General features: G+C 38.4%; 1 protein-coding gene across 3 annotated transcripts in view; it reads left to right on the plus strand.

The window, feature by feature from the left end:
* Nucleotides 1-14,348, plus strand: part of SETX (senataxin) — an 83,558-nt gene that overhangs the window by 19,628 nt on the left and 49,582 nt on the right. For all 3 annotated transcript variants that reach the window (XM_061199713.1, XM_061199715.1, XM_061199714.1), the window contains exons 6-10: nt 1,905-2,124; nt 2,892-3,011; nt 7,471-7,642; nt 7,779-7,863; nt 8,360-12,568. In XM_061199713.1, the coding sequence (XP_061055696.1) occupies nt 1,905-2,124; nt 2,892-3,011; nt 7,471-7,642; nt 7,779-7,863; nt 8,360-12,568 (4,806 nt within the window). The remainder of the gene's footprint in view (nt 1-1,904; nt 2,125-2,891; nt 3,012-7,470; nt 7,643-7,778; nt 7,864-8,359; nt 12,569-14,348) is intronic.

The raw sequence follows: 14,348 nt of genomic DNA on the forward strand, positions 1-14,348 counted from the left end.
TTGTAGCATTTTCCCCCTGTACTCCAGTATCCAGACCAGGATCAGGATTTACATGTAGTTGTGTTACATTAGTCTCCCTTAATCTGTAACATTTCCGCAGCCTTTCTTTGTCTTTTATGACAATTACATTTCTGAAGAATAGTCATTTCTGCCTCCCTCCCATTTACAAAAAATAGAATGCTTTTCATGTTGGGTTTGTCTGATGCTTGCGCATGGTTAGGCTTCGGTTATACGTTCCAACGGGAGTACTACATAAGTGATGGATGTTATGTCCTCCTCAGGGTGTCAGATATACAGGCATGCCATCTCATTCGGCCTCTCATGGTGATGTTAATTTTGATCATCTGGTTGAGGTGTTGTCCAGTTTCTTCACTGTACAGTTTCTATTTCTTAAGTACTCTAAGATCACATAAATACCTTACTCCTCACCAAAATTTTCTCCTAAATTTAGCATTACCTGATGGTTCTTCCCTGAGCCAGTTTTTCTAAGATTGCAAAATAATTTCAACCCCAGCACTTTACACATTTACCAGTCAGCACTTGACATTGATTATACTATAATCAAGAGCCATTTTCCCTGCTCTTCATTTATTCATCTATTTATTGTAAGTTATAGACTCATTGATTCCTTTGTATTTTTTTCGATAGCTTAAAATTCATTACTTAATTATATTGGCATAGAGCCCATTCTTTTGTCCACTATATCTAAGTTTTTCAAACTTTTCTGCCCATAACCTAAGTAAAAATGTTCTTCATTGAGTTCACACACATATATATACGTATGTGACCTAAACATTTCACAAAACAATACTTATTGTTACTGTGAAGGATGCCCACTGATTTTTTTAAATTTTATTTAGTTTTTAAGGTTGGTTGTGATCACTAAATTCAATTTGTAGTGCAGAATAAATTTAAAATCACTTCCCTATGCTATATTGCCATGTAGAGGTGACCTTTGATTTCTTTTGAGGTTTCTCTTTTCATTTTTCTTTCCTTTTTTTAACTTTCTATTATGGAACATTACAAACATACAAAAGTAGATTGGTGTAGTGAACAGCCATATATCCATCACTGTGCTTCATCTGTTATCAATATGTGGTCAATATTCTACTCTTGTTAAGTTTAGTTACCGCAAATCTTAGACATCAGAGCATTTCATTCATAAAATACTTTAGTACGTGTATCAAAAAGGTAAGTGCTCTTAAAAAAAAAAATTACATCAACACACTTATAATAATAATAATAATATCATATTTCTAGTCAGTGTTTAAGTGAGTGGAAATTATTATCTCGCAAATGCTTTATTAGGGTTAGTTCAAATCAGGATCAAGTAAGGTTCACACATCGCATTCCAGTTGACCCTTGAGCAACATGGGTTTGAACTGCATGGGTCCTCTTATACACAGATTCTTTTTAATAGCATGTAGTATAGTACTACATAGTTCGAGGTTAGTTGAATCCATGATGCAGAACCGGGATATGGAGGGCTGCCAACTATGTTATATTCGAATTATATTAGTGTATTCAACTACGGAGAGGGTAGGTGCCCCTAACCCTTCTGTGTTGTTCAAAGGTCAATTGTAATTAGTATCTTGTGTCTTTTTTTTTTTTTTCTGTCATCATGGACCTTTTGGTTTATTTCCTTTAAATGTCTGAAAATCATGTATTTTTCCTAAAGTACTTTATTCTATATGATAGTTTTTTTCTTCCAGTTTTATTGAGGTATAATTGACATACAGCACTGTATAAGTTTAAGATATACAGTGTAATGATTTTTTTTTAAATTAAAGTATAGTTGATGTATCTCGTGTCTTTTATAATCTGTAGAGAATCCTATTTTAACTATATTGCTGTATGTAGACAATTGTGTGTTAAATGAAGTAATGAATGTGTTATGCTTTTAGGTTCGGCGCTGGGCTATCCTGACTGCAAGAAACTTGGGAAAAGTGGACAGAGATGATTATTATGACTTACAGGAGGTTTTGACTTGCCTTTTTAAAGTTATTGAGTTGGGGCTTTTAGAAAGTCCAGACATTTATACTTCTTCTGTCCTTGAGGAGGGTAAACTGATTCTTCTGCCTTCACACATGTATGATACTGCCAACTACAAAAACTATTGGTTAGGTGAGTATTGTTCCTACACAAATATAATTAGTATTTTCCAATATTTCTTATGATTATCCTGCAAGGGAAGGGATCTCTTTTGGTAATCTGATCAAAATTGCTAAATAAAGGATTTCATAGTTCCCAATTCTTGTTCTGTCATTAAATTGACTATTACAACATCTTGCCTTTAAACTTGTTTTATCCTAGAAATATCTGTGTAAGAGGTACATTTTCAAGTATGGCAAATAGATCTTTTATTTAAGACAGTATTAGATGTTACAATATTAGCATAGCAGCTGACCTTAATAGGGTTTTGATCTATTGAAACAGAGGTTTAATACCTCTTTTCCCATCTGTAAAATATTTCCTGGAAGAAAGAGATACTAACTTTGGTTTTCATCAAGTTGTATATTGACTTAAAATAGTTCTGTCCTACTTCATTGATTCAGAGTCTTACAGTCATGTGTATATTTGGCAGTGATTGGTACTTGAAATATGGTGATCTTAAAATTTAAGGGGTCTTTGATTTTATGAGATACAAATTGTGTGGTAGTCATTTTGGAAATGGTTTTCTAACCAAGTTCGTGCCTTTTCCCTTTTTATTCAGTCTAAAGTTCTGTTCTTAGGAGGAGTTGCATATGAATGTCTCAGACTTCAATGTCTGAGGCACTGGATACTTTTTTGTTTCATCTTACTGCCTTGTTATTCTTTTGCCAACTAAACTGGAGAAGGCATTAGAACAGTTTTATTTAATCAATTCAAGAAAACTACACATGATCTTACAGGTATTTGCATGTTGCTGACCATTCTTGAGGAGCAAGCCATGGATTCACTGTTGTTGGGCTCAAACAAACAGAATGATTTTATGCAATCAATACTTCACACCATGGAGAGGCAATCAGATGGTAATAAACTTTATTTGCTGAATATTGCGATGATGGTGCACTTTGAAAATACTAGTGTCACTGTAAGAATTTGGGTGTATGATGTGGAGGAAAGAATGAACATTTTATGGTTTTGGTCACAGAGTCAGAATTTTAAATTGGAAAGGACCTTTAGAGTTTAACTCAGCACCTCACTTTCATAAAAGAAGAAACTGAAGCCCAAGGAAGTTAACTTTTTAAAAAATTAATCTTATTTATTTTTGGCTGCGTTGGGTCTTTGTTGCTGTGCACAGGCTTTCTCTAGTTGCGGCGAGCGGGGGCTACTCTTCGTTGCAGTGCGCAGGCTTCTCATTGCAGTGGCTTCTCTTGTTGCGGAGCACGGGCTCTAGGTGCGCAGGCTTCAGTAGTTGTGGCACGCAGGCTCAGTAGTTGTGGTGCACGGGCTTAGTTGCTCCACGGTATGTGGGATCCTCCCGGACCAGGGCTCGAACCCGTGTCCCCTGCATTGGCAGGAGGATTCTTAACCACTGTGCCACCAGGAAAGTCCCTTAACTTACTTTTTCACGTTGAAATACCCAGTTAGTGGTAGAATCAAGACTAGAACCTAAAGGAGGTAAATTTCTAATGACATCGTAGTTAAAATTTTGCAGAAAGCTTCCCCTATCCCACTGTCTCCCTTTTGCCTGGTTTTTCATTTCACTTTGGTTCTCTAGGGTTCCACCGTCCACTATGGTGGCTGCCTGCCGGCCAAGTGTGGCTGTTTACATTTACATTAATGAAACTTAAATAAAATAAAAAATTCAGTTTTTCAGTCCCACTAGCTATACTTCAAGAGCTGCCTGGTGGCTACGGTATAGAACCATTTCCGTCATCCCAGAAAGTTCCCATGGACAGTGCTGCCCAGATAGTCTAGAAAATAGGGTCTAAAATCGTCATGTTTGTTATTAGAGCCAGCTTGGTTTTGCTCATGGTTTTATTGGGCTGATCAGGGAGAATCTGTACTAGTGTTTCTAATCTTACCTTCTTTATGAAAGAATGACTCAATAAAGACCAAGCGTGCCAAATTTAATGAAAACATAAATATAACTTTCTACCCACATTCACTTCTCCTTAGGCAACTTCAGCGTGGATATATATTCTTTTATGGGGGATTCTAAAAGAAATATATAAACGTTATTTTTTTTTTGATCACATCTGTTTTCTTGCTAGATGATTTTTGATTAAGGTTATTACTAATTAGGGACTTCCCTGGTGGTGCAGTGGTAAAGAATCTGCCTGGCAATGTAGGGGACATGGGTTTGAGCCCTGGTCCAGGAAGATCCCACATGCCGCGGAGCAACTAAGCCCATGCGCCACAACTACTGAGCCTGCAAGCCACAACTACTGAAGCCCGTGCACCAGAGCCTGTGCTCTGCAACAAAAGAAGCCACCACAGTGAGAAGCCTGCGCACCACAACAAAGAGCAACCCCCGCTCTCTGCAACTAGAGAAAGCCCGTGCACAGTAACGAAGACCCAGCACAGCCCCAAAAATAAATAAATAAATTTATTAAAAAGGTTACTACTAATTTGCTTACCAGCATTCACTACATAAATTGTTCGTTTTTTTCCCTGTGCTTTGCACATGTATTTCTGTCCTCTCTGTTAATCCAGCTCCCCTAACCTCCTTCAAAATGAGTAACCTCTTTTTTTTTTTTAAGCACCTTTTTTTTTTTTTTTTTTAAAGATTGGCATTTTTATTTATTTTATTTATAAATTCATTTATTTATTTTTGGGGCTGTGTTGGGTCTTCGTTGCTTCGCATGGGCTTTCTCTACTTACAGCGAGCGGAGGCTACTCTTCATTACGGTGGCTTCTCTTGTTACAGAGCACGGGCTCTAGGCGCACGGGCACAGTAGTTGTGGCTTGTGGGCTCTAGAGGGCAGGCTCAGTAGTTGTGGCGCACGGGCTTAGTTGCTCCGTGGCATGTGGGATCTTCCCGGACCAGGGCTCAAACCCGTGTCCCCTGCATTGGCAGGCAGATTCTTTCTTTAACATCTTGATTGGAGTATAATTGCTTTACAGTGGTGTGTTAGTTTCTGCTGTATAACAAAGTGAATCAGCTATACATATACATATATCCCCATATCCCCTCCCTCTTGCGTCTCCCTCCCACCCTCCCTATCCCACCCATCTAGGTGGTCACAGAGCACCAAGCTGATCTCCCTGTGCTATGTGGCTTCTTCCCACTAGCTATTTTACATGTGGTAGTGTATATATGTCCATGCCACTCTCTCACTTCGTCCCAGCTTACCCTTCCCTCTCCCCGTGTCCTCACGTCCATTCTCTACGTCTGCGTCTTTATTCCTGTCCTGCCCCTAGGTTCTTCAGAACCTTTTTTTTTTTTTTTTAGATTCCATCTATATGTGTTAGCATACAGTATTTGTTTTTCTCTTTCTGACTTACTTCACTCTGTACGACAGACTCTAGGTCCATCCACCTCACTACAAATAACTCGATTTCATTTCTTTTTATGGCTGAGTAATATTCCATTGTATGTATATGCCACATCTTCTTTATCTATTCATCTGTCGATGGACACTTAGGTTGCTTCCATGTCCTGGCTATTGTAAATAAAGCTGCAGTGAACATTGTGGTACATGACTGTTTTTGGATTATGGTTTTCTCAGGGTATGTGCCCAGTAGTGGGATTGCTGGGTCGTATGGTAGTTCTATTTTTAGTTTTTTGGGGAACCTCCATACTGTTCTCCATAGTGGCTGTATCAATTTACATTTCCACCAACAGTGCAAGAGGGTTCCCTTTTCTCCACACCCTCTCCAGCATTTATTGTTGGTAGATTTTTTGATGATGGCCATTCTGACTGGTGTGAGGTGATACCTCAATGTAGTTTTGATTTGCACTTCTCTAATGATTAGTGATGTTGAGCATCCTTTCATGTGTTTGTTGGCAATCTGTATATCTTCTTTGGAGAAATGTCTATTTAGGTCTTCTGCCCATTTTTGGATTGGGTTGTTTGTTTCTTTTAATATTGAGCTGAATGAGCTGTTTATATATTTTGGAGATTAATCCTTTGTCTGTTGCTTCATTTGCAAATATTTTCTCCCATTCTGAGGGTTGTCTTTTCATCTTGTTTATGTTTTCCTTTGCTGTGCAAAAGCTTTTAAGTTTCATTAGGTCCCATTTGTTTATTTTTGTTTTTATTTCCATTACTCTAGGAGGTGGGTCAAAAAGGATCTTTTATGTCATAGAGTGTTCTGCCTATGTTTTGGCAGGCGGATTCTTTACCACTTCACCACTAAGGAAGTCCCAAGTCACCTCTTTAAGAAACATTCCATAATTGTCTTCACCTAACTGATGACTTTCTTCCTTATTTGAGAGCTTCCTAGACATAAGATAGCTTCAGTAGAGGATAAAAAAGTATATGAGAAGTTCTACACAAACGACTATGATAAAAAAAGAAAAGTAGAGTCTAAGAGCCCTGAGGGAAATAAAGCAGAAAGTTCTAGGGTTGTCAGTAATTGGGTGAGTTAGAGCACTTGCCTCCTAAGAATACTGCAGAAGATTGAATGGCTGGGATTGTTTGCTGCAGCGGGAGGTGTTTGAGCTGGCCTTTAAGGATGGATAGGATTTTTTTTGATAGGTGGTGCTAATAGTGAAGCCGTTCTGGTTCTTACTTGGAAAAAGCCAGCTATCTGTTTTTTTCTGTAGGTGGTGTATCTTTATGTGAGTGTAAAAAAATAAATCTGGAAAGAAAGAATAGAGTAAGATCTTACAAATGCTTGACTGAGGACTTCTAATTTCCTTAGAAGACATTAAGGAGCTAGTGAAGGCCTTTGAGTAGGGCAGTGTTTTGCCAGTGCATGTAGAGAAGAGGGAAGGGACTGGGCATACGAGTGTGTGAGTAATGGGAATTCCTGCCAGTTGGATGGAATAGAGATAACAGCAAAGCCATGTTGAGACCTGGGTGGATGAAGAGTGTGTGTCTCTGCTTATCCAGCGGGTGAGGGGTTCAGTCCTTTATACCAACCAAATGACACACACAGTGCAGGATTTCTTGTATCATGGACCTTGTTTAGATCTGAAAATACCAAGTTTTTCTTTCTCTACGTTTTTTTTCTACTTTACTTCTGTTATTTATTGAAGGATGGGAGTATAAAGGTCTGGAAGAAGCAGAGGAGGAAAGATTCTTTCAGGTGTGGCAAACAGGATGAGAAAGTTGAGTTTATCTAGACTATCTCAGTTTGTTCCACACGAAAACATTTCTTAACAGAGGTGTATTGCTTTAAAAAAAAAATGCAGACACTATTTAAAAGTTTGCCAGCTTTCTAAAACCTGTAGTTGGCAATGCTTTACTTTAAATTACTTCCTGCTTTGCTTTCAGTTTTGTTGCTACCCAGGTAAAGAATGCTTAATTCTCAGTATATTTTAGTACCTTTCTCTAATTGTTTTGTAATTTGGCAAATTACTCCATTGTATTTCAGATGATAGTGTGGATCCTTTCTGGCCAGCGTTACACTGTTTCATGGTGATTCTGGATCGCCTTGGATCTAAGGTCTGGGGTCAACTTATTGATCCTATTGAGGCATTTCAAACCATTATCAACAACGTGAGCTACAATAAAGAGATCCAGAATATACGGAACAGCTCTGTGAGGTTCGTTCAGTTCCTGTGTCAGGATTTCAAACAATCTGTATGAGGAAGTCTACTATAATTGACTTAACAGTAGGATTTTTCTCTTCTTTTTTTTACCCTTCATTTCAGTAATTTCTATTTATTCTTAATATTTAAGGACCAAGTTAGAACCGGAGTCATATTTGGATGATGTGACTTGCAGCCAGATTGTATACAATTATAACCCTGAAAAGACCAAAAAGGTATAAAACATTTTGAGAATTCAGATGATATTGTATTGCCTTTATATTGTATAGACAGTGTTTTACGTGGTTAGTTGCATTGCTGATTTTATGATATGTAGCTATTCTGAATCAACTGTTGGCATAAAACCTTTCTGATTGAACAGTAGCTCAAGAGGAAGAATGGGCTCTAATGAGAGCGTGCACACTTTGAGAGATTAATTTTTAGTACATTTTGGAAGGGTAGAACATTTATGGCATGAGGGAGATAAATCACATGACTAGAAATCAAAACCAACTGAAGGAAAGAGGTCCAGAGTACATGGAGGTTTTGTAAATTTAACCTTTTCATGAAACCTTAACCTCAAAATTGAACTGTTTTCAATTTCTTGGGTGTCCGTATATGTACATCAAAACAGGAAAGTTGAGCAGTGTATTTTCTTGTTTGCAGCTTGTGTGTTAAACCTGTCATGAATGGTGCTTGTTTATCTGAATGTCAGTATCTCTTTCATTTTAGGATTCAGGGTGGAGATCAGCCATTTGCCCAGATTATTGTCCTAACATGTATGAAGAAATGGAAACATTAGCTAATGTGCTTCAGTCAGATATCGGTCAAGACATGCGTGTTCATAACAGCACGTTTCTGTGGTTCATCCCTTTTGTGCAGTCCCTCATGGATCTTAAGGATCTGGGTGTGGCTTATATAGTGGAGGTTATTCATCATCTGCATTCTGAAGTCAAAGACGTCCTCAACCAGACAGATGCCGTGTGTGACACAGTCACTGAGTTTTTCCTTCTCATTTTGGTGTCAGTGATTGAACTTCATAGAAACAAAAAGTGTTTGCATTTGCTGTGGGTTAGTTCCCAGCAGTGGGTGGAAGCCGTTGTAAAATGTGCCAAGCTTCCCACCACCGCGTTTGCACGGAGTTCTGAGAAGTCGTCTGGAAACTGCTCCAAAGGCACAACAATGATAACGTCTCTGTCATTGCATTCAGTGCCATCTAACTCTGTACAACTTGCTTGTGTGCAGCTGATCAGAAGTCTCCTTAAAGAAGGCTATCAGCTTGGGCAGCAGACTCTTTGTAAGCGGTTCTGGGATAAGCTCAACTTATTCCTGCGAGGAAATTTATCTTTAGGTTGGCAGTTGACTAGTCAGGAAACCCATGAGTTACAAACTTGTTTAAAGCAAATTATTAGAAACATAAAATTCAAAGTACCTCAATGTAGCACTTCTGTGGATCTGACTCCTCCATGTAAAGCGCCTCCTGCATCTTATAATAAAGAAGAAAGTGAACAAACAGGGAAGAAGTCTAAAAAAGACAGGCACTGTCTGGAAAACTCCAGCCCAACATTCTCTAAAGAACCAATGAAAGCTGATGCATGTCAAGTGCAAGAGAGTATTTTCAGCAAAGCAAATAATGCCATAGAAGAGGATAATGAGCAAACTTATATAAAAGATTTGAAACTCGAAGACCATTTCTCAGCTGAGTTGTGCTTGAAGCCGAGTAGTAAAAGGCTTGTTAGTGAAAGAGCTCGAGGCCAAGTTAAAATAAGTACAGGGAAGCATAAGTCTGTAAAAGAGAATTCCTCATATACCCCACAGAATTGTACTTCAAGAAATGGTCCAGAAAAGGTATTTGACAGAGGAATAATAACATCAACACGTTTGTTGACTGATTCTAGCAATGACTCTCTGGAAAAGGTGTCCACATCAAATGAGGATTTCTCTTTAAAGGATGATGCTCTTGGCAAAACCTCAAAAGCAAAAACTAAGGCACATAAAGATGAAATCTGTGCTAAGTTATCACATGTAATAAAAAAGCAGCACAGGAAGAGTATCACTTTAGAGGAAAACCTGACTGTATCTAGCATCGAAAGTTTCTATTCAAAGAAAGATACAGGAGGTCAGAAAGGATATGGCTTCATACACAATCCCTCTTTAGGTCCTAATGGTATTCTGGATGATAAAAATGGAGAACAAAAATCTGAAAACAGTTTATTGCTGAAAAAGAAACAAGTAAAGGAAGAAGAGTTAGGCATTTTCTCTACCCCTGAAATCAGTTGTCAAATAGTGGAATGTCATGTTGATAATAAAGATTTGGTCTCATTTACAGAAATGACCAATATTTTTGTGGAGAAAACACCTCCCTTTAAAGATCCTGTGACTGGACTTGAATCAAGAGATATGGAAATTAGCAAGAGTACCGTTCAGTTTTCTTCTAATTTAAGAGAACAGGCCCTTAGCATCAGTCATAATTCTGACACCTTAACAGATTCTCAGATAGACAGAGACCTCCACAAATTATCTTTAATAGCTCAAGCCAGTGTTATTAAGTTCCCATCAGATTCAACTAAAAAAAAAAGTTTATCCCAGCTACAAAGAAAAGTTAAAGATGACAGAAGATGTTTCACAGCCAACAAAAGTAGTGTCAGGGAAACCTGCTGTGGACAGGTTATTATTATTTCAGATTCTGATGAAGATGATGATAATGATGAAAGAATTGTGGGTTTTAAGAAACACATTAAACAGGATAAAACATGCATTGAGAAAGAATGTCCAGAGCAGCATACTTCAATAGCTAACACAAATATGGAACAGAAGGTAATAAAGGAAGAAAATACAAGGTCCCTTTTGCAGTTTGAGGAATCTGATTCTCAGTTTTTTGAGTTTGAAAGTCCATGTGAAGTGTTTTCAGTTTGGCAAGATCAGAAACCAGACAACAAGAATTCAGTTCAAGAGAATGAAGAAAATTCGTGCTTGACTCATGTAGGTGATACCACAAATGATTGGGGTTATGGTACAGATTATGTACCTGAAGAGGTCATGAAAAAAGCAGCAGAGGGCATCGAGGAACACGCAGAACCACACAGTAGTAGTATTTCTGTTGAGAAATTTTGTGAAATTGAAGTGAAAAAACCCAAGAGAAAACGATACAAGAAAGCTGCTATGGCTGAAGATCCTGTAAGGCCTTCATCTCCTGTCAAAAGTGAGGACCAGTCTGATATTCTTAATGAGAGAGATGTGACTGAAAATGATTTTAAAAGTATAGACTTAAGGACTACAACTCCCAATTCAAGCGTTCAGAGAACCACTACTGTTTCCCTGAAGAAGTCTCCACCAAAGCTTCGCGCTTATTCCAAACCTGTTAGGAGAGTCTCACTTTCTAAAACTCCTAAAAAAACACATTCGGATACCAAAACAGGACAGAGTAAAAGTTTAAATTACCTAAGTTGTAGAACAACTCCTGCTATAGTGCCACCAAAGAAATTTCGCCAGTGTCCTGAACCAACGTCAACGGTTGAGAAACTTGGTCTGAAAAAGGCTCCTCGTAGGGCATTTGAGTTGTCCCAGCGATCTTTGGAGTGTTTAGCTCAGTTACGTGACCATGGCAAAACTGTTGGAGTAGTTGATACCCGGAAAAAGACTAAGTTAATTTCTCCTCAGACTCTCTCAGTCAAAAATAATAAGAAACTGCTGACGAGTCAAGACCGTCAGTTGCGAAGGCAGAGGAGACCCAAATCACAACAAAACAGACAAGGATGTTTTGATTATCAAAGTACAGATACAGCACGAGCAGGGCCACATGCAGCACAGAATTCTGACAAATTTGTGCCAGAATCAGATACATCAGATTATAGTTACAAAAGAGGAGCTGAGGTAACTGCTAAAAATAAGGAAAAACAGTTAATAAAATGTGTGTCTTCTGAAACAGAACCCACGAAAGCAAAATATGTTTCTCAGGTAGCTGATGACACTTGTCTTTTGAACCAGTGTAATTCTGTAGTGTTAAGTGGAGAAATACCAACAAATGAAATAGTTGTTTCTACCTCAGGGGACCCTTTAGGTGGAGGTGACCTAACAGTACATCATTTAGATGTGGCAGCTTTGAAAGAAGGAGAGCCTGAATCCAGCAGTGACATAGAGGAAGATAATATATTTTTAACACAATGTGATCCTGAAGATATGGATTTATGTTCACAAATGGAGAAAGAGAATGATAAACTCATTGAAGTAGTTCATGGAAAAGATACAGTCCAGGTAGAAGAAGATTCTGTGAGTCGGCCTCAGTTGGAATCTTTGAGTAGCACAAAATGTAAGTACAAAGATTGTGTTGAAACACTGCAAAACCAGGGTGAATACTGTTCAAAACACTCTGAAGCTAAAGCAGCAGATGAAGATATATTTCGTAAACCTGGCTTGCCTCTCTCTGCATCTAAACCTTCGAGACCTTCCACTGCTAAGATTTTTAGCTCCAGTAGTACTTCACGAATTGCTGGTCTTTCCAAGTCTTTGGAAAATACGTCAGCGCTCCTACCAACTCTGAAAAATAAGTCAAGTGGGGTACAATCTGTTTTGAAAGTACCACAGCCAGCCTCTCTGGTGTCTCAGAAGCCAGTGGCTGAAGTGAAGGGTTTGTGCAACGTTCTCCGTTCTCATACTCCAAATAATTCCAACAGGCAAGGCTACAAAGTTCCATTTTGTGAAAACAGATCTTTTTTGGCTACCTCTCCAGTAAACATTCTCTTGTCAGCACAGTCCATCTCTGACACCTTCGTTAAAGAGATCTTAAAATGGAAATACGAAATGTTTGTGAACTTTGATCATTGCGGACCCCCATCAACTCTTTGTCAGTCCATTGCAAGACCTGTGCCTGTGAGATTTCAAGATTGTGGAGATTATTTTAATGTGTTTTTCCCTTTGATGATACTGAATACTTTTGAAACAGTAAGTATATGTTCTAATCATATACGTTCAGACTTTGAAATTACCTTTACCATGCTGAGTACAGCTAAAATAACTGATCGTGTTTTGATTTAGATGTAGCTTGTAGATTTCATGTTGAACAGACATTGTCCCCGACGCTGTTCTAGATGCTGGTGATACAGAGGAAACACTTAAACTCTGCCCTTCTGGAGCTTACAGACACAATTCAGAGTGCGAATGTACCAAGTCCAGAGGTGGCACAGGAGGAGGAAACGATTTTCGGTGTAAAATAAAGGAAGACTTCTCAGAGGACGTAGTCTCTCATCTGCATTTATTTTTTTGAAAAGTATTGTAAACCTTTACTGAAGTTTTCTTGAGGAGGTAGCAAAGGGCAAGTTACACTGATCAGCACAAAGCAATAAATCCCAAATTTCTCATCTGTCTTCCCAACTTCTTATGCCTCATAGCAGCCTTTAGCTGCCTCCCTACCCCAACACATCCCATTCTGGTTCTTCTCTCTTTCTTACTCCCCGACTGGGATTGCCAAGTAAAATATAGGATTCCCAGTTAAATTTGAACCTCAGAAAAACAGCTAGTAATTCTTTAGTGTAAACATCCACCTGCACTTTGAAGGATGTTTTTGGTGTTCTCAAAACAGGTAGATTTTTACTTTTTTTCAAATTCCTTTAAAAAAAAAACCCCAAAACGTGAGCGTGCAATAAGACTTTTCAAAATCAAGAGCACCGAGGTAAATACCCGTGTATTCAGTCAGCAGATACTTGGGTGCCTGATACTTGCCAAGTACTATCACAGACCTGGGGGGTAAAGTGGTGAACACGACAGACAAGGCCTCTGCCTTCTGGGAGTGATCATTTCAGATCAGGACAAAAGGCTCTAGAGTGCTCTAGAATGATCTAGAACAAAAGGGAGCGGGCACTTTAGACTGAAAGGTGAGACAGCCTCTGTGAGCGATGGTATTCACACCAAGACCAGAGTGAGTAGAAGGAGTTGGCCATAGGAAGTATATCCCAGGCAGAGAGACTGCAAAGATCCAGCTTAGAATTGTTAAAGGCAAAGGAGATGTACTGCACAGAGAGGCAAGTTGGTGTCAATTTATGCCCTAAATTTAAGCCGTTGTCTTAATTATTTTACTAGTGTTTCAGAAGCATTAGAAATAGCTAATTGATAAAGGGTCTTCAGTCTCTCTCCTTAACAACAATGTGAAATAGTATTACAAGAATGATTTTCTTACCTTACAAAATTGTTAGTTCAGTGAACAGTGTATACGGTTAAATAAGCTGGGGAAAATAGAGATTTTCTTCATTTTGAAGCTTATTTTTTTCTTGAACTTTTATCCTTTCCAGAAAGCACTAAATCGCTTAGAAGCCATTCATAGCCCTTAAATTTAGGACACATATTTGTGATTTTATTTTTCCCTTAGTTAAGAAGTATTTATATGTTTCTCTTTAAGATTTCTTCCTTCAGGACATTTCTGTAGCCAAAACCTTTTCAAAACAGAATGAGCACAAGTTCCGTTTGTATATACACGAAGTTTAAAATAGTCAAATACTTGTGGAAGGCCCATTATAAAAAAAAACAGCAGCCACTCTGATCTCCCCAAGTAATTATTTTTGATCCTTGATGGATCCTTTTGTTATTTACTTCCATATTTCTAAATAACATGCCACTGTTTTGACTTGTTAATTTTTCAGTTCTAGACATTTTCTGTAGTTACCCACTACAGGAAGTACCCTCTCTTCCCAACCCTGTGTTCACACACACCTCTCCTGTTTCCCCATCC

This window comes from Eubalaena glacialis, chromosome 9, assembly GCF_028564815.1.
Source record: "Eubalaena glacialis isolate mEubGla1 chromosome 9, mEubGla1.1.hap2.+ XY, whole genome shotgun sequence".
NCBI lineage: Eukaryota > Metazoa > Chordata > Mammalia > Artiodactyla > Balaenidae > Eubalaena > Eubalaena glacialis.